The sequence below is a fragment of the Mastigoproctus giganteus genome, chromosome 4, assembly GCF_048544385.1.
Source record: "Mastigoproctus giganteus isolate SK-2022 chromosome 4, ASM4854438v1, whole genome shotgun sequence".
Taxonomy (NCBI): Eukaryota; Metazoa; Arthropoda; class Arachnida; order Uropygi; family Thelyphonidae; genus Mastigoproctus; species Mastigoproctus giganteus.
The window spans coordinates 190,315,875-190,343,604 of record NC_143578.1 but is presented as its reverse complement, the minus strand read 5'-3'; the positions used below and the strand labels follow the sequence as shown (position 1 = coordinate 190,343,604).

At 38.3% G+C, this 27,730-nt stretch overlaps 1 protein-coding gene across 3 annotated transcripts in view; it reads left to right on the top strand.

The window, feature by feature from the left end:
- The window catches only part of fbl (pantothenate kinase 3 fbl), a 176,394-nt gene that overhangs the window by 43,074 nt on the left and 105,590 nt on the right, over positions 1-27,730 (top strand). For all 3 annotated transcript variants that reach the window (XM_090371941.1, XM_090371940.1, XM_090371942.1), the window contains exon 3: positions 19,069-19,247. In XM_090371941.1, coding sequence (XP_090228067.1) covers positions 19,069-19,247 — 179 coding nt within the window. The remainder of the gene's footprint in view (positions 1-19,068; positions 19,248-27,730) is intronic.

Genomic DNA, 27,730 nt, shown 5'->3' with positions numbered 1-27,730 from the left:
ATATGCCAGGCCCCATGGATTTGTACGGTTGGTTTCTTTTACGAAATTTGCCCAAGTTTCTCTCTTTCTGGCTGCAATTGCCTTGGTATACTCATTCTTTTTGGCGATATAATCCCTATAAAGGCGTTCGACATCAGGAGCTGGCCAATCACGGTGTCGCTGGTAGTTCCTGCGCGCAGAGTGGACTGCCTTACGAAGGATGGTAAGTTCCCAGGTCCACCATGGGCAGATTGCTGGGCGGAACACCTTCTTCGAGGACCTGTATGAGGCTCTGAGTATGGAGTGCTGGATAAAGGTGGTCAAGTCCTGTGCATTTAGCGAGTCCATCTGTGATGGGTCTGGATTACTCTACATTATCAACTATGGCTATTGGCAAAACATATGCCAACACTGCAGTTTCAGTACCACCACGCTCTTATCACAAGGTCAGCAACTGTCACCTCGCTCTGCATCACATGATAAGTTGCTTCAAATGCATCTTCAACTATGTTGCAGTAATCCTCAAATATGGCTGGGCACTGGGTAATTTGTTCTCAGTTAATGGTTGTTCTCTGTGAGATTCTTACTTTTTGTGTAGTATTTGTGTCTTGTAAGATTAATATGCCCTGTAATTGTGTGAATGGTCCAGATAACTTCTGTTACATATGTGGAGAAGTCATGTTAGCTTCAAGGAAGTGTCTCTTAACTTGAGCCATAAAAAAGGCCTACTTCTTGTACTTTTGGTGTAAAGTAGGCAACTAGGACAAGAACTGCGCTCTACACATATGCTGCACTACCTGTTCATCAAAATTCAACATATGGGTGAATTGAAAGGGACATTTTATTCCTTTTGCAGTGCATCTGATATGGAGGGAGCCAACAAATCATGTCACAGACTGTTACTTCTATATGGTGCCTTTTATTATAAAAGGGATGACAATGAAGAAAAAGTTGACAGTGATATACTCAAATATATCATCTGCAATTTGTCCTGTGCTTCACTTATTCCTGAACCACCCGACCATTTTTCTGTACGCTGATGAACATTAACTTGATATACACAAAGAAGTACGGCAGTCGTCTACGTCAAGGGTTCGACCATTTTGTCCAAACCTTTATCATTCTGAACCACATAAGATCACAGAACTTGAGCTTAAATCAGGGATCTTGAACTGCCGAAGAATAAGGCAGAGCCTTTGGCCTCAAGGCTACAACAGTGGAATTTTCTAGATCAGTGGTGTCCAACCTTTTCCCTTACAGGGGCCATATTCAAAGTTAGATTTGTTTCACAGGCCTCACTGAGTGATTTGAAAAAAATTTGTTTTATATTTTCCATATCTTTATCTTGTTACATATAAAATCAAGTTTCTGTTTTCGTGTTACCATTTTTTTATTTTCAGGCTATATATAAAAAATGCAAAATTCCCAACACTTATGTGCAACAAATCTATGTCAGTGGTTTATTTTTTAGATTTTATTAAATTTATAAAAATATGACTGACTTTTGTTTTTTTAAAAAAATACCTTTTGTTTTTAAAAAAAAAATTAGCTTACTTATGTTTTTTAAAAAATTACCTTACTTTTGCTTTTGAATGCTCACTTTAGAAAATTTACAACCTGAAAAAAGGTTCACTGCTTTTCAATATTAAGGTTAATAAATAAATATAATGATACACCTAAAATTAAAAATGTTTGAAAATTTTAAGTATAATACACAATTACATTTAGTGAATAAAACATTTAATGTGAAAATTTTTTTGATAATTAACAAAATTTTAAATTCTATTTAAGTTCACTTTATGGGCAGGCCGTATAAAAATAATTTATGGGCCATATCCGGGCTGTAGGTTGGACACCACTGTTCTAGATCATTCTGATATAGTGACAACATTTCGTACTCAAAATAAAGACTATGATAAATTCTATCAAACAGAAGGTGAACTCACTGTTTGTAAGGATGTTGATGGTCTAATGGCAGCAATGAACATGAGGTATGTTGTTTCCAAAGAATAGTGACTATTTATAGACACTTCTAGGGTTAGCCTTAAGGCTGGGTTATTACACAGTGGAAATATGCTGCCTTCAATACCTCTTGTGTATGCTGTTCACAAAAAAGGAACATATGCAAACATACAGAACATCCTCTTAGGTGCACTATCAGAAGTATGAGTGGTAGATATGTGGTGATTTAAAGGTAATCTCCATTTTATTAGGACTACAAAAGGGTTACAATAAGTATTGTTGCTTTCTCTGCGAGTGGGATAGTCGTGCCAATGATATGCACTATGAGAAGAGGAGTTAGCCTCAACAAAAATCATTAACACCTGGAAAGAAGAACGTAGCATTTGAACCTCTGGTAGATCCAAATAAAGTTTTGCTTCCACCACTCCACACCAAACTGGGACTCATGAAAAATTTCATGAAGGCTTTGGAAATAAACTGTACTGCATTCACATACGTGCAAGTGAAATTTCCAAGACTTAGTACAGAGAAGATTAAGCTGCCTTCAATACCTCTTGTGTATGCTGTTCACAAAAAAGGAACATATGCAAACATACAGAACATCCTCTTAGGTGCACTATCAGAAGTATGAGTGGTAGATATGTGGTGATTTAAAGGTAATCTCCATTTTATTAGGACTACAAAAGGGTTACAATAAGTATTGTTGCTTTCTCTGCGAGTGGGATAGTCGTGCCAATGATATGCACTATGAGAAGAGGAGTTAGCCTCAACAAAAATCATTAACACCTGGAAAGAAGAACGTAGCATTTGAACCTCTGGTAGATCCAAATAAAGTTTTGCTTCCACCACTCCACACCAAACTGGGACTCATGAAAAATTTCATGAAGGCTTTGGAAATAAACTGTACTGCATTCACATACGTGCAAGTGAAATTTCCAAGACTTAGTACAGAGAAGATTAAGGCAGGCATTTTGATTGGTACACAAATAAGGCAACATTTTTAAAGAAAAACAGCTCGAATGTATCCTTAGTGATGATAGTGAGAAATCAGCATGGAAAGCCTTTCGAAATGTTTTGACTGGTTTTCTAGGAAATGTTAAAGCCGGTAACTGCAGGTGAAAGAATGCATTACTTACAAAAAAATTGGGGTGCAACGTGTCATTGAAGATGCATTTCTTGCACACACACTCCTGGATTTCTTCCCACTAAACTGTGGTGCCCTCAGCAACGAACATGGTGAGCACAATCAAAACATCGCAGAAATGGAACAAAGATACAAAAACAAATGGAGTGTCGCCTTGTTAGCCGATTATTGCTGGATGGTGGAAAGGGATGCTCCCAAAGCTGAATACAAGTGAAAGGCGAAAAGGTCCCGTGTTTGATACAGGTATATTCGTAGCTATATCTTACTGCTGTATAAATGAAAAATACCTTGTATAAATATAAAAAACTATTTTTTTTGAAAACAAGAGCCAATCTGCCATTTTAAGCACTATTTTCGTGTTTAGTACCCCAAAATATATAAAGTAAACTTACTTTCATGCCCGTAACAAGATATAACCCAAAATTTGTTGTTCAGTATTATCAGTGCTATTCTATTTCATTTCATTGCATTTGTGTTTAACTGTTTGATTTCAATATTTCTAAATGATATAAATCTGGGAGAGCAAAATGCATGCACCCACACTTCGGCATATGGGTATTTGATGTTAACACTTGAATTACTAAATCAATTCAAGTAACATGTGTAATGTATTTCTGTGTTACTGTGTTAATGTATTTCTGTGTTACTGTATTCATTCAAATAGCTACTCACCTGTAGCTTAGTTTTGTATCACACCACATAAAAAATAAAAAATCGCATTTTTCTATTTATTTGTATTGTTGGACAATAGTGAGTAACCCAAAAACCTCTTAAACATGCCACTGTAATGAAATAATTTATCCCATCTCTTCCGTCATGTAGTATGAGTGACATTTCTTGAGGTTATGACAGGCATCATGATGAGATCCAGTATTCCAATTACAGTTCTAAAAGTGGTTGCTAGATAGTTCACCAAACCAAATTTGTTGGTAACTCTGTAGGTGGTATCTAGATCTTGGTAAAACTCTAGGTGGTATTTGGATCAGCTAGTATATCATCTTTTTACCTTTACTCTGCCAGTTAGTGGCTGGAGGGAGTCTGAGCAGTGTGCATGCAATAAGCATTGTTGGTCAATAGTAAGTAACCTAAAGGTTGAGATGGTTGGTATACTCAAGGAGTTGTGTATGCCATGTCCAAAAATTTCATTGTCATGCAACATGCTCTGCCTCTCTACTGTTATTTTTTTTTACTGAATGCATTACCAGTATTCAAACTAATAAACTTATCTGCAAATAGATCTATACATATCAAAAACATCTTTCCTTTCATAAATATATGTTGTGCCAGTTCCAAACGCAATGATATCCATTTCCAACTACGGTCTTCCAAGCCCCACCTACTTTTTATGACAGAATTCCAATATCGAATGCTTAAACCTCTTATCAACCTCAACCACATCTCAGTTCCCCCAAATGATTGCTTTACGGCAGTGGTGAGCTGTAGTGGGCTCTTGAGAGCCCATTGTTATTTTTTTGAAAATTTGCAAGCCCATTGTTTAAATCAGCGTTTCTCAAAGTCTGTTCTGCGGAACACTAGTGTTCCATGAGATGTGAACAAGTGTTCCGCGAAAAATCATAATTAATAGTTAAAAAAAATAAAATAAATAAAATTTGCATATTTGTAGCATACACCACTTTGTATCATTATAATATTTAACATAATTTGTTTTTGGTTATTAATATACTGGCATAGACTAATAATCAAATAAACCACGGTACACTTTATTTTGGTGGGCTTTGCATAGAGAAGTATGCATAGTGGTAATGACCTACTAAAAAGTAGCAATGTGGCAATCTGGTATGCTGTTCATATGCGATTTAGCCTGGAGTACACTGGTTGAAGAGAGGAGGAAGTGAACCGATATCATAACTAAATTCACTTCCTTGTATAAATTTTTTTTGATAATTATTATTATTTCGAAATATTATTATTAAAATATGTGACCGTGGATTTGTGGTTGAAAAAAGGAACTTTAAAACGAGAAACAAAGTACTTCTAGTAGTGCAACTGAGGTCGATGAAAACGAACACAATATAGTCACATTTCAAAGTGAGGATGAACAATCACAGCCTTTTGTTCCCCAAAAATCTGAAGTGAAAAAACAGGAACCAGCTAATAAAAGACCAAAATGAAAGTATAATGACAGTTATTTGAATTTCAGCTTTACATGTGTTGGAAATAAAGATGCTCCTGATGCACAGTGCATCATATGTAATAAAATATTAGCAAACAGTTCTTTGACTCCCACTAAACTTGCGTTTCTTAAGTGTTCCGTGAATATGTTGTGAGATGAAAAGTTTTCCATGACTAAAAAAGTTTGGGAAATGCTGGTTTAAGTGATCATTTATTGATCATTTATATAAGTGATCATTTATACAAATGAAATCCTGAATTCAATTATTGAGTATCCAGAGCCGGAACTATGGTGGGGCAAGTGGGGCTCCACCCCCAGTATTTTAATGCCACACTCGACCAGTTGTGTTTTAAAATTGTTTCATTTTTGATTTAATTACAGTTGGACCTCTGTTTAACAAACTTCTATACAGCGAATTTTTTAAAATTCCCCTTGGTAATTATATTTAAAATAGTTTTCGTAGAATGAAGAAAATTTTCATATAACGAATGGATTACGAGAAACTTCCCTTTGTATGCATTGTTCCCATCTCTGGCCTTTAGGCAATTTAGGCAGTTAGAAAGCACAAATTAAAGGTTAAAGGGATTACCATTTCGTAATGTTAGTAATGCCCGTAAAGCCTATGCAGCCACCTATCACACCTACTAAGGTGTCACACTAGTCAATATGCTTTCCATAGCCAGTCAGAAGATTAAGGCGTATTCCTAACACGGATAATTGCCTCTGGTCAATCTGTGTTGTGGTTCACCTTTAATCTGAAAAGCAGTCATCTGTTTTTCGGAGAAGTGAGTGATCCACACCTTTCAGTAAATTTCTCCTGTCTAAGTTTACATGTTTACAGTAGCTAAATATTTGAGTATTCCAACTGTTTGGACAGTATTCAAAGAACTAGTGATAGTAGTGATGTTGAAGGGGAAGAATCATGGCAACTAAGATATTAAATAAACTTTGCGAAGATGAAATGTTGACAGATTTTGAAACTGTGCCGACACCTTCACTGTGAAGAAAATGTTCCAATATATAATGGCATACAAGCAATAATAAAAAAAAAAAAAAAAAACTGTATGCATTATATCACCAATCTCCAAAAAACCAGTGCCATTTAAGGATGATTGCTAAAGAACTTGATGTGGAAACTATAAAGATCGGTCGTCCGTTCAGGCCACGATGGGCAGCTTGTAGCTTGTGGAAGGAAATTGCAGTTTGGAGGAATTATCCCTCTTTGTGCCAACATTTTGAATCAGAAGTTAAATATTAAGAATGATTAAGCAGACTTTTAAATCTGAAATTTCTTAACGATTTAGCACTAATGATTGACATCCTGCAGGAGCTCATTTACTTTTAAGGAAGCTTTACAAAGTTGCAGCATCATTGTAGTAAAAGCATATAAATTATGAAGCTAAAATTGAGAGCATGTTGAAATGGAAAGAATTTGAAGAAATCAAAAGTAAGAACACATTTAAAAAATCACCTTGTGACAACTTATTAAACTGCATTGTTTTATCCTTAAAAGATGGTTATTAATGCAACAGAGTAATTTTAAATTAAATAAAGAAAATCATGATATCATTGACGATGAGGAATTGAAAGAAATTTTATACATCTGCTACCTGGAATCGTGGAATATGGAAGAACTTTCATCTCCATGGCAAGAGGCACGAGAGCCATGGCATGAAAAATGAATAAGAAATTTTAAGTTTTCTAATGAAATATGGAATAAAAATTAATGATTTTAGAGATTTTGTCAAAGATAATTTATCTTTAAAATTGAGTGAAATTCCCTTTCCAGAAATATCCTTGTAATCATTGCAATTAGCAGTCCTGAAGCTGAGCAAGCTATCAGCATAATGAAGAATATTATAACAATAAAAAGAATATCTTTGACAATTAAACATGTTGCAAATATGATGACCAGACATCTAAATAGTAGTAGTAGTAGAGGCATGTCATGTGATGCAAGAAAGCAAGCTTATGTAGCATCAGCCAAAAAAGAGAAAAAAAAAAAAAATTTGCACATCCATTTCCTCTAAGAGTTTGTCCAGTTCCTCCTTGAATTTATTTAAGCTATCAACTTCGACAATGACAGATGGAAGTTTGTTCCAGCTTGTTTGTTAGTTATTTGGTTTTTAGGAGCATTAGCAACTAAGGCCATATTGCTCCGGGATATGCGGTGGTCATTCCCTGACCTTTCCGCATCCTCCGTATTTGGTGGTGACGGGCTCGAACCCCGGTCTAATCAAGAAGCGTGTGCTACGCACTGCTGCTCCTTCCCACCTGGCTACAGAGGCGCCATTTGTTCCAGCAATCAACTACCTGGTGGGCAAAGGCAAATTTCTGCACATCTATTCAACAACTGTCTTTCCTCAATTTAAATTTATGCCCCCTCATAATCTAAGCAAGAGGAAGAATCCCATCAGAATCGAGCCTGCTCAAGCTATTCATAGCCTTTACACCTCAAACAGATCACCTCGCAGGTTCCTAGTCTCCAAACGCTGTAATTTGCAGAACTTAAGCCTTTCTTGGTAAGAGGACCCTTTCGTTCCCTTCCAATCTTGTAGCCCTTCTCTGTACTTGCTCAAGCAACTCTACATTCTTCTCATCCTTCCTAAAAGGAGGCCTCCAGACCTGTATGCAGTACTCAAGGCATGGCCTGACCATTGCCTTATACAAAGGGATAATCATCTCCTTTTCATTACTAGCAAAATTCCTGTATATCATTGACAACACCCTATGACCAACACTGGCAGGCTGTCTGCACTGCTCAGAAAACTTCATATCTGACTGCATAATTACTCCCAGGTCTTTTTCATTTTCTACCACCATAAGTTTAGTTACCACACTGTTGGAAAGTTTTTCTGGGTTACTACTACGGATATGCAGTACTTTGCATTTGTCAACGTTAAACTTCAGTTGCCACTTCTCATCCCATCTGCTCAACTTTTCTAGATCCTGTTGCAGTAGCACACTATCATTACTGTCATTAACAACCCTGCCAGCCTTTGTATCATCTGCAAACTTAAACATTAACCCTGATATACCCTCATCATTATAATTGATAAATACTGAAAACAACAATGGGCCTAACACCAAACCCTGAGGGACTCCACTAATTACATTAATCCAAGAAGAGCAGTGTCCATTGATAACCACTCTGTCTTCTCCCACTCAACCATCGTTTTATCCATTGTAGCAACTTGCCCTTAATACCATACTGCTGCAATTTGTACAGTAGTCTTCTATGTGCAACAGTATCAAAAGCTTTCCTGAGATCCAAGTATATGATATCAAAATTATTTTTTCATTCAGTTCCTTTGTAACCACATCATAGTATCCAGTCAAATTTGTCAGACAAAACTTTCCCTTAACAAACACATGCTGTGTCTGAATTATTACTGCAGTCTTGTCTAGATGATTCTGGAATGCTTCTTTAACCAGAGACTATTATTTTACCCAGAACAGAAGTTAAACTAACAGGTCTGTAATTACTTGTCACCCTTTGATCTTCCTTGATGAATTCTCCGTAGCCAGGTGGGCAGGAGCAACAGTGGGTAGCACACGCTTCTTGATTAGACCGGGGTTCGAGCCCGTGACCACCAAATACGGAGGATGTGGAAAGGTCAGGGAATGACCACCACATATCCCCGGAGCAATATGGCCTTAGTTGCTAATGATCCTAAAAACCAAACAACAACAACCTTGATGAATTGGAGATACATTTGCACATCTCCAGTCCTTGGGGACTTCCCCAAGGAGGCTCTCATAATTATGGCTAAGGGTTTGCTTACTTCCTTTGTCACCTCCTTTAATATTATTGGATAGAACCCATCCAACCCAGGTTCAGGTGCCTCCGTAGCCAGGTGGGCAGAAGCAGCAGTGTGTAGCACATGCTTCTTGATTGAGATGGGGTTCGAGCCCGTGACCACCAAATTCGGAGGATGCGGAAAGGTCAGGGAATGACAACTGCATATCCCCAGAGCAATATGGTCTTAGTTGCTAATGCTCTTAAAAAAACCAAATAACAAATAACAATAACCAACCCAGGTGCCTTTCTTATATTTAACTTCAACAATTTCTCCTCCACTTTGCTCTCAGTTGTACACCATGGCGGGATACAAACTTCCTTACATTCTGAGGGTACAGCTCTAAAACTCTGTTCGTAGGCCATCCGCTAGTTAGTACACCCAACTGAACCTATTGGTAATTCTCTAGGAGGCTTCCATATCAGCTAATGCATAATCTTGCTGCCTCTACTCTGCCAGATAGTGACTGGAGGGAGTCCGTGTAGTGTGTATGCAGGGGCATTGTCGAGGCCATGTTATGTCAATTGTCTGGATATTTTCTTACCAGGCGTATGCCATATCCAAAAATTTTATTATTTCATACAGATTGCCCCCCTCATTTTCCTTATTGAATACACCATAAATTGTTGAAATAACAGAGCAAACTTATCTGCAAAAAGATCTAAACCTTCCAAACACTTCCTAGTTCATTTCACAAATATATGTGGTCTCAGTTATAATCTCAGTGATGTCCATTTCCACTAACACTCTGCCAAACCCCTTGTACTTTTTCTGACAGAATTTCAGTTATCGGTTGATTCAACCACTGCTCATCTCAATTGCCCAAATTATTTGCTGTATGATTCCTTTCACCTGAAAGGAATGTGGTACTTTGCATATGTCTGTTCCAATATTCCCTGCCAGAGACTTGGTAATTTGGAATCTCCTCTTTTCAATCTTCTCTGACTTAAAATCTCTCTCTACCTCATTGTGTTAACTGCTCTCCCAATTCCACCAATCACTTGGAACTCGTTGACTTTCTCCAGTCCAACTTTTCTAACAGTAAGGTAATTTTCCTTGGTGATTTTAATGTTCACAACTCCAGCTGGCTTCTGTTTTCTAGTCACACAGAAAACCTCAGCATCTCAACCAGCTGGTTGAGATGCTGAGGCTTTTGCAATTACTAATGACCTTGCACAGATTGTTCATTTACCTACCAGAATACCGGACAATCTTAGCTCCCAAAAATTGTAAAGCAGTTATGAATCAGTCCAAACTAGATTTTGACAATGTACGAGTAGAAAACTTGCTTCTTGCCCTAATGGTAGCCAAGCATTCTGGTCCCTTGCCAAAGCTATTGGACCCAACTTTTGCCCATCTCTGCTCCCACCTCTTTCAAAACCAGTTCCCTGAAAAAAGCTGACACAAAAATTCCGCACAGAAAAACCTCATTGTCGTAAATGTTCACAAGAAAAATTTCTCACACAGATAAATGCTCACGTAGAAAAATGCTCACACTGAAGAATGCTCACATTATTTTGAGTTAACAAAAACAAATTATTTCATATTTCAAAACACAACAAAATGTTGAATTTATGTATTTTATTTCTACTTCTATACGATGTATTTTGATATAACTTTTTATATAAAATTTTTGATTTTAATATGAAATATAATATTTGGATGTAAATATTTGTAAGGGAAATTACAGGAAATAAAATGCTCTGATTTTATTGCAACTAAAGCCTTTTATTTTATTTATAAAAATAAATTATTTTTTCTGTCTTACAAAGTGAACAGTCAACACTTTTTGGTTTTTTATCAACAAACAACTAATTCAGGCATATTTCATTTATTTATTAATTTGTAAAGAATTTGAATAGAATTTTTCTTACTGTAACTTAGCCAATCTCTGCAAGTATTTCAATTTGTCTTCTACCTACTTATATTCCTGCACAAAAGTGGCAACCTAGTAATGCAGTGCATCATATCTTCTCTTTTTCACCTCTAGACGGACCTGCCTGTGCATTAGTCAGTGTTAATCTGTGGCAAGCCAGGTCCCTCTTCAGTCCATCAAACAAAAACCACACACTGGGATGACTGCAGTGGAATAGGGAATTAAGTGCATTGTGAAATCCTTCACAGCAGTTTATAGTTTTAGGCGACCGTTCAAGAGCTGCATCATGATGATTCCATATTCTTATTGGAAACTGGGGATCTCTACCTGCTGCACTCTCAGTTGCCATTCAGTTATGAAGACAAAAGATGGCAACATAGTATAACAACCAACTGAACATTGTCCTGATTCCTGTCGTCAAGGCGGCACCTCCATAGCCAGGTGGGCAGGAGCAGCAGTGCATAGCACGTGCTTCTTGATTAGACCGTGGTTCGAGTTCGTGATCACCAAATACGGAGGATGCAGAAAGGTCTGGGAATGACCACCTCATATTCCCGGAGCAATGTGGCCTTATTTGCTAATGCCCCTAAAAACCAAATAACAAACAAACAAACCTGTCGTCAAAAAGCAGAAGCCAGCGTTGCCAGAAACAAAAAGAGGCAATACATGAGAGTGGTTAATTCTTCTCCTTGCATTGTGATGGGGAATGTGTTGTCAGAGTTGAGTAACGTACTGGCCCATATGCCCAAACAATCCTATCATCTATTGCAAGAAATCTCAATCACAGAAAAGATGGTCATTTGCCTAATCCAACAACAATAAATTTTGACATTCCTGAGAAGTACCATCAACTGATACTTAATATATTCAGGTGTAGATGATCCAGACAGAATTCTGGTTTTAGATGATAAAGAACTCTTGGTTGAATTGAACAGAAGATACAATCTATGGAGATGGCACCTTTGATAAAGTTCCAAACGTGTTTTACCAACTGTATACGTGGCATGCCAAGGTGGGTAACTCATATCCGCCATGTATTTACATTTTGTTACAAAAAAATAACTTGGATACATTATATTAGAATGTTTGAAATCATGAAGCTGTTGGTTCCAAATCTGGTGCCTCAAAAGGTGTTAGTGGATTTTGAGAAGGCTTGTATGAATGCAGTGAGGATTGCCTTTCCACATGCTGAGGTAAAAGGCTCCTATTTCCATCTGTATCAGAGTCTCATCAGGAAACTCAGCAATGTTGGCTTGAAGACTAAATTTGAAACTGATATAAATATAAAACTCAAGCTGAAGTTTCTTGTTGCATTAACCTTTGTCCCAGTCCATGATGTGAGAAGAGTCTTTAATGAACTTGTTGCCACATTTCCAGACGAAGATAGCTCTAATGAGGTGTTCATGTATTTCTTTTCCACATACATTGAGGATGCAACAGGTAGAGATCCCCAGTTTCCAATAAGAATATGGTATCATCATGATGCAGCTCTTGAATGGTCACCTACAAACTGCTGTGAGGAATTTCACAATGCACTTAATTCCCTATTCCACTGCAGTCATCCCAGCGTGTGGTTTTTGTTTGATGGACTGAAGAGGAACCTGGCTTGCCACAGATTAACACTGACTAATGCACAGGCAGGTCCGTCTAGAGGTGAAAGAGAGAAGATATGATGCACTGCATTACTTGGTTGCCACTTTTGTGCAGGAATATAAGCAGGTAGAAGACAAATTGAAATACTTGCAGAGATTGGCTAAGTTACAGTAATAAAAATTCTATTCAAATCCTTGACAAATTAATAAATAAATGAAATATGACTGAATTAATTGTTTGTTAATAAAAAACCAAAAAGTGTCGACTGTTCACTTTGTAAGACAGAGAAAAAATAATTTATTTTTATAAATAAAATAAGACTTTAGTTGCAGTAAAACCAGAGCATTTTATTTCTTGTAATTTCCCTTACAAACATTTACATCCAAATATTATATTGATTATATTAAAATCAAAAGTTTTATATCAAAAGTTATATTAAAATACATAGTATAGCAGTAGATATGAAATAGTTTGTTTTTTGTAAACTCAAAATAATGTGAGCATTCTTCTGTGTGAGCATTTATTGACAGTGGGGTTTTTTTTTCTATGCACAATTTGTGTGGGCTTTTTTCATGCACGCATTTAACTGGTCACCATCAAAGCCAGCTGGTTCTATTGTCACTTCAGCCAAGGATAAAGCTGACCTGCTAGCATCCCACATTTCTTCCAACTCGTGTATTAATGATCTTGGTAAAACACCTCCTAGCATGATCCATTCGGTGCTTCCTGTGGTCTTCCATCAAAAGGATGTCAGAAGGATTTTGACAAATCTTGATGCTAAGAAAGCTCCTGATGCTATTTTTCCACTTGTTCTCAAAATCTGCACTTCTGAACTTACTTCTGTTCTTTGCTGCCTTTTTTTCGCTTTCTTATTCCAAAGGTGTTTTTCCTTCTGCTTGGAAATTTGCTCATATCCAGCCAGTTCCTCCCATCCAATTATCATCCCATTGCAATTACTTCTACTCTTTCTAAAGTAATGGAGAAATCAATTAACTGCCAATTCTTAAACTATCTAGAAAACTTCCATCTGATCAACAATTGCCGGTATGGATTCTGTCAGTGTCGATCTACTGGTGGCTTATGTTACCCATTTATGGACAAATTCAATGGAAAAGTTCAGTGAAACACAAGCAGTTGTTGCTCTTGACATCTCAAAGGCTTTTGATCCCACATCTGGGGGCAGTGCCCAAAAACCTCTCTCAGGCTTCTAGATTGCATTCAGAAGAGGCCAGTTAGGTTAATTAATGACTCATGTCTAACAGAGTCTCTCCACTCTCTGTCTCATAGAAATATTGTTTCTGCTGCATGCCTTTTCTACAGATACTTCCATTGGCACTGTTCTTCTGAATTGGCTTCTATAATTCCCCCCCCTCTCTCTTTCAAAACAGTCTGAACACGTGCCGCTACCAGCCAACATCCATTTACTGTTCAACTTCAAACTCACAGAACCAACTTTTCATCTTCCTCGTTTACTCATTCAACTGCCATTTTCTGGAACAACCTTCCTTCATACTTATTTCCTGAAATTTACAGTGTACAGAAGTTCAAGTCTAATGTCAACAATATCTTCTTTTGTCTTCTCTATCTCCAACCCACGGTATTGAGTACTATAGGTTCTAATACCTCTTGTGTCTGGGGTTTTCATAAAAAAAAAAAAAAAGTTATTACAAAATTATTAAGCTCCCTGTTAAATTAAATTAAGCTCCCTGTTAGAGTTTAAGAAGCTTCTGTCTCCACTTCCCTACAGAATTCCTCATGTGTGAATATAGATCTGGAATACTCATTCAGTTTGTCAGCTATCTGAGCAGGTCATCAACAGTCGAACCATCAATATCAAGTGGACCAATCTGATTCATCCCCTTCATTCTAGAGTGTACATAAGTGAAGAAGTCCTTGCTATTTTTCTTAGCATCCTTTGCCAAAGATTTCTCATAATCTGCCTTCGCTTGCCTAACCTCCTTTGTTAATTGATTACAGACTAGCTTGTATCTACTGTAGGCTTCTGTGTTGCCTGATATTTTATATGTATCCCATGAATTTTTCTTCTCTGTCACGAATCTCATTAGTTCATCTGACGTCCATTTAGACCTAAACCTTGAACAGTATTTCTTAGTTGGCACAAAAAAACATAGTAGCTTCCAAGGTTACTTCCTTGAATGCTTCCTATTTGCTGTTGGTAACATCATCAGTTGATCCCACTGTATAGAATTTAAAAACTGTCTGAAACCACTGTAGTCACCTTTACTAAAGCAAAAACCCTTCCCTTTACCCCTAATTGTAGTAATATCTTGAAATCCTATATCAGTACACTGTGATTGGTGCCCCCTATTGGTTCCTTTATCTGTAAATTCTTAATGCATGAATTCTCGAACATGCTGCTGCAGAAAACAATTATCCAATAAATCCACAAAAAGTCTTGCTAGTGTACGAGTGACAAACTCACAAGTTGCAGTCAATATCTGAGAAGTTAAAATTCCCCATTATTAGACATTCTGATTTACTGGCCCACTCTGTTTCTCTGTATATTGTTCGCTGTACTCCAATAACACACTCCTACTCCATTGTTGCTTTCCCAGTGTTTACGTCACACCAAATTGATTTAACATTGTACTGTCCATCTATGTCAAATGGATGCACTTCCTTAGATTTTGTGTTTCTTAACTAACAGCATAACCCCTCCTTCCTTTAAATGGAAAACCATTGTTTCAATTTGATCCAGATTGTTATGTCAAATCTTTCCTCAGTAATCATCGCTCAGCTGTTGATCAAAGCAGAAGTTCAACAACAAATATTAATAAAGAAGTAAATTCTATATGGCAATTTTTAGAATAAATTTTTCTTTAATATTTATCTAATAATTTTTTTCATGTAATCAATCTGTGATTTTTGTGTACCTTTTCTAGAATAGTTTGTTTTTATATTGTAGAATGTTCTGTAATAGTTTTTGTGTTATTTGTGATATGGGAAATATTTAATTTTATTTTTTATTCACAATATTAAAATTTTATCATGAAAAAAATTGTATCAATTACCGTATTTCCCCGTGTATAAGACACACCTTTTTTCGAAAAATTTGGGGTCTAAAAACTGGGTGCGTCTTATACAGTGGTTGTAGATTTTTTACTTGCATTTCCCGCTTTTTCGCGCTTGTTGTCTTTGTGCTCATTGTTTCACACTTGTTACCAGTATATTAGGTTACGTTTTGCCACGTTCTGCCCAGAAATGGCTCAGAAAAGATTTTCATACAGTGCTGAATTCAAGTTATGAGGAGTTGTATGAATTTTATGATGAATAAAACTTGAGTTCAATAACTTTATGTAATACATTTTTTTTCAAATTTCAGGCCCCAAAATTAAGGTGCATCTTATACATGGGGAAATACGGTATATTTCCATAGTTAAAAAAAAATAATAAGAATCAAGAAGTGGCACGTGTGCTTGCCACACGTGGTAGATGGTTTTATGTGAAACATCCTTTGTGTTTCTTTTAGGTATTTTGATTTGTATATATTGATTACAAAATAAAAGAGCTTTTATATTGTAAATATTTTATTGATCATTCACAAATTTCCATAATTTCTGGAAGACAAGATACAATGTATTTATGATAACTAAAGTAAGAGACTTATACTTGCGACTGCAATGTATCTAAATGTTTCTGGAAAACACCGTTGATTGAGGTACCCAGTCTTGTATTTGAAATGATATATGCAGCTGTTGGGGGAACCTAACAATGGAATGTACTGAAAATGCGAGTCGAAAAAAAAAATTGTTAAGAAATATTTGTATTGTTGCAGTCATATGACAAATACTTGTAATTTTGCAATCATACTTACTGCAGTAAGTATGATTGCAACATCATACTATTCAAAAATTCTAAAAAGTTAGAACTCGAGATATTGTACTGGTCACAAAAAATGCGTCACGTGCTCTAATCACACTACTGGTGAGTGCTCGACACAGACTAGGGGTGTGAGCATGGAAGCGCCTCTGGCGGACACCACAGATGATGTCGCTTCCATGACTGATCAGATTTACTCGGTAGATACTCCAAGGATGTTTCACATCAAAAAGTCAGCAAAACTGTGAACCCATTGTTAAAATATTTACAGCTCATCACTGCTCTATGGTTCCCTTCACTTCAAAGGTAGTACCTGTACATATATCCATTCTAATATTCCTTGTTAGAAACTTCCTCTTTTGAGTCTTCTCTGGCTTAAAATCTCGCTACTCCATTCGGTCAAATTCATATGTTGCTTCTATTAATCTTAACTTTACTAATCACTTGGAATTCTTTGAAACTCGGCTTTTTTAGTTCAACTATCCTAATAGTGAGATAATTTTCCTTGGTGATTTTAATATTCACAATCCCAGCTGGATTCAGTTTTCTAGTTACACAGAACCAGCTGATCAAGTCATAGAGGCATTTGGAATTTACTAATGACCTTACTCAGCTAGTTCATTTACTTATCAGAATATTAGACAATCCTAACCTCACAACTTTTGCTCACCAACAGCCCTTCAAAATATATAGTCAATGTTAGTAGTCCTCTAGGCACCTCATCATGACTTTGTGATGGTCTCTTCTTTAACGAGCCTCATTCTTGTTGCCATTCTTAGCCTTGTGCCATCTGGCATTACAAGAATGCATATTGGATGATCTGCAGGATTTCTGTTCTTTTTTCCTTGGTTGGGTTACTGTTTTAAATCTTCTGAACCCAATATTTGCTCAGATTCATGAGAGTGAAATTATTTTTGTAGGAATGAAATCCTTTATTCTGCACTCCACCTTAAAATTTCATCCTTTATCTAAACCTTGGTTTTCCAATAAATGTGCTTAAAACTGTTCAAGATAAGAATGTAGCATAGGGCAATTGGCTTGTATCCTTACCTCCAGCTTCATTTTCTGCCTACACTAAAGCTCACAACAATTGTAAAACTGTTAATAATAATCCAAAGTTGATTTTGACTAGGCTAAAAGTAGAAAACTTGCTTCTTGTCCAAATGGTAATTGAGAATTCTGATCTCGTGCCAAAGCTACTGGTAACTCAACTTGTAACTGCAACTTCTGTCCATCCATACTCCTACCCTTTTTTAAAACCTAATAGGTCTGTTGCATCCTCAGCTAAAGATAAAGCCAAGTTACTAGAATCCTATGTTTTTTCTAACTCTTATATAGACCATTTGGGTAAATCACCTCCTACTATACTCAGTACATTCCACTCGATGCCTCCTTTAGTCTTACGGAAGAAACTTTTGAAGAAATCTAAACAGTCGTTATGCCAAGGAAGTTCCAGTTTTCTCTCTGATTGTTTATTGCAGGCCATAATAGATGGCTCAATCTGATAACTGTTCCACTAATGCTGGTGTTCATTTAAGATTCAGTTCTCTCTCCCACACTTTTCCTCTTCTATGTTAATTTTAATGAATCTTCTTTCACTGACTAAATCCTAATTATATTTTTACTGATGATAGAAAACTACATGCCACCTTCCAGTTTGAGAAAACTTTCCCTTCACAAACAGCTTAAACTTCTGATATATTCACCAGCAATATCTTAAATGCCAACTTCTGGGTAATTCTACAATGGAGCAAAGTTGACTTGGTTAATTTCAGTTCTGAAACTCACTTCTGTCTTATTTCTTGCAAAAAAGAGTCTACTACTACTACTGTGCTCATCTTGAATGACACTTTGATTTTTAAACAAGATCCCCTATTTCTATTAAGGATTACCTTGACTTTCTCTCTTTCTCTCTCTGCATATGCACATCACAAATATTGCTTCCTCTGTATTGAAAATGACTGGTTTTCTTTTTTGTAAACAGCTACTCATGCTGTACAAATCTCATATCCACCCTGCCACGGAATATTTTTCCCACGTCTAGGGTGTGGTGCTGCCCCCAAAACCTGCCTCAAGCTTCTAGACCATTCAACAGTGAGTAGTTATGTTAATCAATATCCTGTATCTTACAAAGTCTCTCCCCTATCTGTCCCACGGATGTTCAGTTTTTGCTACATGCCTTTTCTATAGATACTTCCAGTGGTACTGTTCTTTTGAATTGGCATCTATAATTTCTCCACTCTCTTCCAAACCTGAACACGAGCCTCAACCAATCAGTATTCATTGATTGTCCAGTTCCAAACTTACAGAACCAAGTTTTCTCCTTCCTCATTTATCCCTTCTACTTCTGTTTTCTGGAATGGCCCAACCTTTCGCATGTATTTGCATAACTGAAATTTCTCTTGAAATTATGATCTATAAAAATTCAAGTCTGATGTCAACGGGTATCTTCTGTCTTCTCATCCTTCAACCCATGCACAGTACTAAGTAATGTAGATTCTAATACCTTTTTTGTGTGGGGTTTTCATAAAAAAAAAAAAATAAATAAAATCCAGTTTACATTAAATGAATCAAATTTTTGTAGTTTTTTTGCCTTGTTACAGATAGTATTTAAGAATAATTAAAGCATATTTAACAAAATTGGTGTCTTGAATTGAGGAACTTAGCTAAGACTTTAATTAACTAAACTTAACTGGAAGTTCCTCTGATTAACGAAGCTTGATAAATCATGTTTGTGTAGCTATGCCGTGGTTTGGGATGGATGTTGGAGGAACACTGGCCAAATTGGTGTACTTTGAGCCAACAGATATTACACCAGATGAAGAAGATGGTGAAGTAGAGACACTAAAGAAAATCCGCCACTATCTTAAAAGTAATGCAGCTTATGGCCAGACAGGCAGGAGGGATGTTCACTTGCAAGTGAGATGTTTTTCTTTTACTTCTCTGAGCCAGGATTTTAAATTGATATATTTAATATTTTATTAATATTATTAAACTATAACAAGGAAAAAACATCAAGTTTAACATTGTTCTTTGTCATAATTTAATTATGATTTTCAGTTCTGCAAATTACAGTTTTGCATCACCAGTTAATAAAAATAAAACTTTCAAGTCTACTTATTAAAGTTGTATAAATAATTGTGCTTGAAGTTGCTAAATTCCTAATGAGCTATTCAAGTCTTTTCATGCCTCAAGCATGCAAATTGGCCATGATCACACAGTTGTACAGATTTTTAATAAATGCAGTGTTATACACAAAAGGTGTTAGAATCCATAATGTGAATCATCTGGAAAGACAGATGACAATTTCTTGAACTTCTACAGCTTCTAATTTTCAGGAAATACATATGGGGGGGGGGGTATTCCAAAGAACAGAAGTATAAGGAATAGGTGGAAATGAGGTACAAAATTAATTATGCAAGGTTGTGTTAAGGCTGAAAAGTATAATTTATCAAATAGATTTGATTAGATTAATTACTATGGAATTTTATAATTATAGGTAATGATTATATGGCAATGGAAATGGATTCATGAGCCTTTATATATCTGTAAAGAGTGCTTAGCAAGGAAAAGAAGAAAAGTTAGTTCAGTAAGGTGTACAATTAAACAATGAATGGACTTCAAATGGAAGAAAGAGGTGGAATTGCAAACTCTAATTGAGAAGAGTATTAGCATTAGTAGAGGCATATAATGCAAAAAAGCAAGCTTAAGCAGCATCAGCCAAAAAAAAAAAAAAAAAAAAAACTCTTCCCATCCATTCACTCCAAATGTTTGTCTAGTTCTGGGTAAAGGCAAATTTCCACACATCTATTATACAATTGTTTTTCCTCAATTTGAATTTATGTCCCCTCAGGCGAGTAATCTGGGCAAGAGGAAGAATCCCATCAGCATTGAGCTTACTCAAACCATTCAAGGTCTTATTTGCCTCAATCAGATCACCTCATCTGATCTTCTGTAGGTGCCTAGTCTACAAACACTACAATTTGCAGAACTTAAGCCTTTCTCCATTTGTTCCACTCACCAATCTCGTTGTCCCTCTCTGCTCTCTGTACTCATTCCATCTCTGTATCCTTCCTAAAATGAGGCCTCCAGACCTGTATACAGTACTCAAGGTGTGACCTGACCATTGCCTCATACAAGGGGATAATCACTTCCTTACCGCTCCTAGAAAAATTCCTATATATCATTGACAGGACACTATGAGCTACTCTTCCAGCCTGCCTACACTGCTCAGAAAACTTCATATCACTGTCACCCAGTTCTCCACTACCCTGAGTGTAGTATCACACAGTTCATACATTACTTTGGAGTTGCTGCTACCCATATGCAGTACTTTACATTTGTCAATGTTAAACTTCAGTTGTCACCTCTCAGCCCATATGCTCAACTTTTCTAGATCCTGTTGCAGTTGGCACACTGTGGCCTCAGATGCTGATGCGCCTAATAAATCCCCAAACAAATAACGAACAATCCTGTTGCAGTAGAGTACTGCCATTTCTGTCATTAACAACCCTGGCAACCTTTGTATCGTATGCAAACTTGGACATTAATGATATACATTCATCAATATCATTCATAAATGCAGAAAACAACAATGGGCCAATCCAACGCCGAACCTTGGGGGACTCCATTAATCACATTAGTCCATGAATAGCAGTGTTTGTGCATAGCACACGCTTCTTGATTAGACTGGGGTTCGAGCCCGTGATCACCAAATACGGAGGATGCGGAAAGGTCAGGGAATGACCACCGCATATTCCTGGAGCAATATGGCCTTAGTTGCTAATGCTCCTAAAAACCAAACAACAGAATAGCAGTGTTCATTGATTATCTCACTGTCTTCTCCCACTCAACCATCCCTTTAGTCATAGCAGCAATTTGCCTTTAATGCCATAGTGCTCCAATTTGTACAGTAGTCTTCCGCCGACCGGGCTAGCCAGGTAGGTAAAGTGCCTGCCTGCCAACTCAAAGGTCGTAGGTTCGATTCCTGCCTCAGGCTTGGATCACAGTAAAATGCAAAAACTTTGGGAGGTCCAATATGGCCATAGAAGCTGATGTGTCAACAACTAACAAAAAAAAGAAAAGAAAAAAAAAGTAATCTTCCATGTCCAACAGTATCAAAAGCTTTCCTAAAATACAAGGATATTATATCAAAATTATATTTTGCATCCCGTTCCTTTGTCACCACAGCATATTATCCAGTCAAAGTTGTCAGACAAGACTTCCCTTAACAAACCCATGCTGTGTCTGAATTGTAACTCCAGTCTTGTCTATATGATCCTGCAGTGGTTCTTTAACCAGTAACTCCATAATTTTCCCAGAACAGAAGTTAAACTAACAGGTCTGTAATTACTTGTGTCACCTTTGTTCACCTTTTGTGAATTGGAGACACATTTGCACATCTCCATTCCATGGGGACCTCCCCTAAGTCCAAGGAAGCTCTCATAATTATGGCTAAGGGTTTGCGTACTTTCTTTGCTGCCTGTAATATAACTGGATAGATCTTATCCACCCTAGGTGACTTTCTTGACTTTCAACAATTTCTCCTCCACTTTGCTCTCAGTTATTACAAAATCATTTAGTTCCCTGCTTTTTGATAAACGTCTGGCATTCCCCTCCCTGAATAACTCCTCATGTGTGAATGTAGACGCAAAATACTCATTCAGTTTATTAGCTACCAGAGCAGGATCATCATAGTCGAACCATCGATATAAAGTTGACCAATCTGATTCATTCTCTTCTTTCTAGAGTTCAGAACTCTTATAAGTAAAGAACTCTTTGCTTTTTTTTTTTTTTCATCCTTTGTGAAAGATTTCTCGTAATCTGCCTTCGCATGCCTAACCCCTTTTGTGACTTGTTTACAGACTAGCTTATATCTACAATAGGCTTCTGCATTACCTGATAATTTATATGCATTCCATGTGGGTTCCTCCGTAGCCAGGTGGGAAGGAGGAGCAGCAGTGCGTAGCACACGCTTCTTGATTAGACCGGGGTTCGAGCCCGTGACCACCAAATACGGAGGATGCGGAAAGGTCAGGGAATGACCACTGCATATCTCGGAGCAATATGGCCTTAGTTGCTAATGCTCCTAAAAACCAAATAACTAACTAACTAGCATTCCATGTGTTTTTCCTCTCTGCCGCAATTCTCATTAGTTCATATGACATTCATTTAGGCCTAAACCTTAAACAGTATTCCTTAGTTGGTACGATAAGCTTATTAGCTTCCAAGATTAATTTTTTGAATGCTTTCAATTTAGAATTTGCTGTTGGTAACATCATCAGCTGGTCCCACTGTATAGAATTTAAAAACTGTCTCAGACCACCATAGTCACTTTTATGAAACCAAAAACCCTTCCATTTACCCCTCATGGTAGTTAAATCCTTGAGTAAATCCCATATAAGCACACTGTGATCACTGCCACCCAATGATTCTTAATGCTTGAAGAATCACTGCTGATAATCAGATTAAGAGAGTATTACTCCCACTGGTTGCTTGTCGAACATGTTGCTGTAGAAATCAGTCATCTAATAAATCCACAAAAGCCTCTAGTGTGTGAGTGACCAATGCCACAGTTCCACTCAGTATACATGAAGTTAAAATCCTGCATTATAAGACAATCTGATTTACTGTTTTACTCTATTTCACTATGCAGTTGTTCGTTGTACTCATCAGTCATTAGGTCTATAACACTCCTACTCTCAATTTTGCTTTCCCAGTGCTTATGTCACACCAAACTGACTTAACATTGCACTGTCCCTGCCATGTCAACTGAATGCACTTCCTTAGATTTTATGTGTTTCTTAACTAACAGCATAACCCTGCTCCCTTTCCTATCCTTTCTGTACACATTGTACTCCCAAGTTCCAGTTCTGTATTCCTTATATATATATGTGACACCATGTCTGATATCCCAACAGTATCGGCCATTGATGTTTTGACCAGCACCTCAAATTTAAATTTATTTACAAAACTCCTAGCATTGGTGTACATGCAAATATAGATGGACCTGTTCTTATTCTTAGTTACCCTAACACAGCCTATGTATTTACTTGTTCAGTGATGACTCCCAACAGGCCTAGAAATTCCCAGCACCTTGTTTTCCAGGCTGCTGCTCATTCTATTCGAAGCAGTACAAGAATCATTTTCAGTTCTGTCTGCAGCTAACATTAATCTATTAGACTGTGTATCTAATAGCTAGTAGTTTTCCAACCAACCTAACACTGCCTTGATAGAATCAGCAAATATTCTTGCACTCTTTCTGTTTAAGTGTATCCCATCCCTGTAGCAGCAGTCTCTCCTGTTAACAACAGGCCACGCTGAGAAAAATTCTACACCATGATTCTTGAACGATTTCTCCAGGGCCGAATTGATTCACAAGGCTTTCATCATATACTCCTTTCTATCGTGTTTGGGCAGAATTGCAGCCACTTTCAAATTCAACCCTAAATTGCGACTTTTTTCCAACATTGACCTGTACTTTTTAAGTTAATTTTAATTCTGCAGTTCTCTTACTCTTAATGTCGTTAGTGCCAATGTGTAAAACAATATCACATTTTGTGCCCTTAAAGGCGATATCTGCTCTACAACATCATCAACTTTTGCCCCTGGCAGACATACCCCGGTCCCGTTCCACCTGCCTTTTTTGCACAATACATTCCCCTGACAATAGGGTCACCGACAACAACTAGTTTCTGTGGAGATAGTGCATTCTGCCTTGGGGATTGCCACTGTTTTGTTCCTGATGATCAAGTTCAAGCTCTGGCATTGATGTGGGCAGCTGAGAGTTTGATTAGTCCCCAATTTAAATCCTTTGAGAGTATCTACCCTGTTCTTCAAGCTCTTGTAAAGGCCGATAACAACACTGAGTTGCCACCTAACTTCCTCACACTCCTTACATTGAGCACACACAGAGATATATCCCCCCCTTTGCAATATCATGTCCCATTCCTGATAGCTCCACAAACATCAAACAAGCAGTAAATTTCAAAAGGCTGTGATTCAGAGGATGACGACCCCTTCAGTTCTCCCCCAAGCTTCAGCATTCCCACTACCTTGAGCCTTTTGCCCTGCTTCTCTGGTCTGAGGCATGATTTCGATGCAATTTTAATACAATCAAATATATTACACTAAATTTATATCCCAATGCAGTAATAACACTATATATATATATATATATATATATATATATATATATATATATATATATATATATATATACAGAGTGTCTCAAAATATTGGTACAAACGTTTATGGGAGGTAGATAACATCTAAAGGAATGTGAATCGCATAGGAACCCATAACCAGAAATGTCACCGTAAGTCGGTACACGGTGCTGTTCATCAGTTCGCGAGAGGGAAAATTTCTGGTTTACTCATTCAAGCAGTAGTTGCCGCACGAAGAGCATGGATCGATATACGAACTGTGAGCTGGCAGACATGCACCTAGAGTATGGATTAGCAGAGGGCCCACACGGTGTGCGCCCCCATGTGGCACAACTTCGCTTCGCAATAAATGTATGGGCAGGTATGGTTGGTGACTGCTTAGTCGGTCCATACCTGTTACCATCCTGCATGAACTCCGCTAAATATCGGATCTTTCTTGAACAAGTTCTACCAGGGTTACTTGACGATGTTCCAGCAAATGTGGGATGCAACATTTGGTTTCAACATGACGGCGCGCCTGCCCATTTTGAAAGGTGTGTTCGTGACCATTTGAACAGGCGTTTTGGGCGTCGATGAATTGGCCGTGGTGACCCGTCGTCTGATCCCCATGCTCACCTGATTTATCAAGCCTTGATTTCTTTCTGTGGGGGGTCCTCAAATCTATCGTGTATGAATCACCTGTGGAGACGGAAATGGATCTCGTGGCAAGACTCGTCAGCACTGCTGCTACTGTCAAAGAAACTCTAGGTGTGTTCGACCATGTCTGCCAATCCATGCTGCATCGGTGTCACGCATGCATCGCATCTCATGGTGGAACCTTAATGCATCTGTCATAACATCATGAAATGCATCCATCTTGTACTCCATTGTTAATCCCCTCGACGTGGGCACCTGTACGTGGTGAGGGGACCTCCCAGTGATGCTGCTGGACTTCCAGACTAGTATCACTGGGATCCAACGCCCACAGCCCAGGTTCCAGGCTTACATCAATGGAATCCGGCGTGTTTGCTGTGCACTGCGACCCGTGGAAATTCGGAAAGGGGGATCCTGGTGGTTGAGGGGCCCAGCTTCAATACACCACTTTGGCCCCTGCTTCGACAAGACGGGAGGTCCTGGAAGGCCCGGCTAGGAACATTCGGCTAGTAGGCTCGCCTGCGAGGGTCAACCGTGTCAATGCCACGCCCCTACCCTCACGGTCCGAGGGACAGGATTCAGGCTGGCGGCGGTGCGGGTATGGTGTATGGGTAGCCCTGGCGTTCCACTCCCGAGCACATTTATTGCATGCCGGGTAGTGGGCGTCCCTTTGGGCTCCGTGGTGGGTGGGGAGCCCGGGCACTGAACCACTTCAAAACTTCATGAATCCTGATAAACATATTCCTTCAGGGGCCCCAACCCGGTCCCTATCTGAAAATAATGACAGAGAGGCAGATAGCATTATTGCTACAAAGAGGCAGCGAACCGAATTACCATCAGGGCCAGTCCCAAGGTTCTTAATCATGCATTCTACCAATGAAACACCGATTGGTAAAATGTCGCCCTTTTTTATTCAAAAAGGTTAGATAGGTTAGCAGGTTCACCCAAATCGGTTAAGAGGCTTCATTCTGGAGACCTTTTAATTGAAACAAAAAATGACAGGCAATCGGAACATCTACTCCGAGTAACATCAATCGGAGGAGTACCCGTAACAGTGACACCACACAGAACACTCAATTCATCGAGAGGTGTGTCATTTTGGAGTGGGACCTTCTCGACGTAACCGAGGAGGAAATCTGCTCCGAATTAAAACCACAGGGAGTCATTGCCGTCAAGAGAATCACTGCGCGAAGGGATGGAAAAATTGTTAAAATTGTTAACTCTCCTAAACCTCCTGACGAGATTAAAGCTGGATACATCAACTGTTCGGTGCGTCCATATGTTCCGAACCCTTTACGGTGTTTTAAATGCCAGAAGTATGGACATTCTCAAATGGCCTGCCATGGAGTCCTTGCATGCGTTCATGCGGTGCAAAGGACCACGAAACAACAGCATGTTCAGCCGCAAAACCCACCTGTATTAACTGTGAGGGAGAACACCCGGCCTACTCACGAGCATGCCAGAGGTGGAAAGAAGAAAAAGAGATTCAACGGCTGAAGGCAGAGCTAAACATATCATATCAGGAGGCAAGGAAATCGGTGAAACCCCTGAATATCAACAGACCTACCTATGCCCAGAAGGTAGCAGGGAGATGTTCCATCGGAACTCAGACGGACATGACCATTCCTCCAAAGGAGTCTTTCACTCCCATCGCGCATTATCTCTTAAGTTCTCAAAAACCTGCACAGAAGGACCAATCAGCTGCCACTCCTATATCGGTACCTCGTAATGCTCCACAAGTAACAAAGGTAATTATGAAAGAAAAGAATAAGAAAGGGGAAGTCCCCCCTAGTACCCAAGAAAAGATGGATGTCGAGCAGAAGGAGGTACCCGAAGATTCAGTCTTGGAACTCTTTGCGGAGGAAGAAATGGACACGGGACAGCGTCCATTCTTCCCCAAAAAAGATAAATCCAAGACTGATAAAAGTAAGCCCTCAGCACCTCGGAAGCCGCCTGATGGACCCACCAAGCCAAAATAATGGCTAAATTCCTACAATGGAATTGTCGTGGATTCTGGCGAAATATTGATGACATCAAGGCCCTCCTGCAAAAGCACGAGCCAGTTTGCTTTTGCTTGCAGGAGACATATCTAAAGGCAAATGATGATCCCACCATGCACAACATCACATTTTTTCGAAAGGATAGAATTGCGGATGGCCCTGTACATGGGGGAGTGTCTATCCTTGTGGGTAACCAACCCCAGTGCAGCCCTTGCTAATTACAACTAGCATAGAAACTGTTGCAATTCACCTTATGGTGGGATTTTTATTAACCGTCTGCTCTATCTATTTGCCACCTGGGACTGACATCTCCCAGAAAGACCTTGATGATCTTCTAACGCAGTTGCCTCCCCCTTTCTTACTTCTTGGGGATTTTAATGGAGATAACACCCTGTGGGGTAGTGCTAACATCAATGGAAGGGGACGAGTCATAGAGCATATGCTAAATGACAATGACCTTTCCCTTCTAAATACTGGAACAAATACCTTCTCCCACATGCTTACACGTACTTTTTCTGCCATTGATCTCTCTATCTGCTCCCCTACTCTAATCCCTTCATTCACTTGGGAAGTGGAGGAGAATCCATACGGAAGTGATCACTTC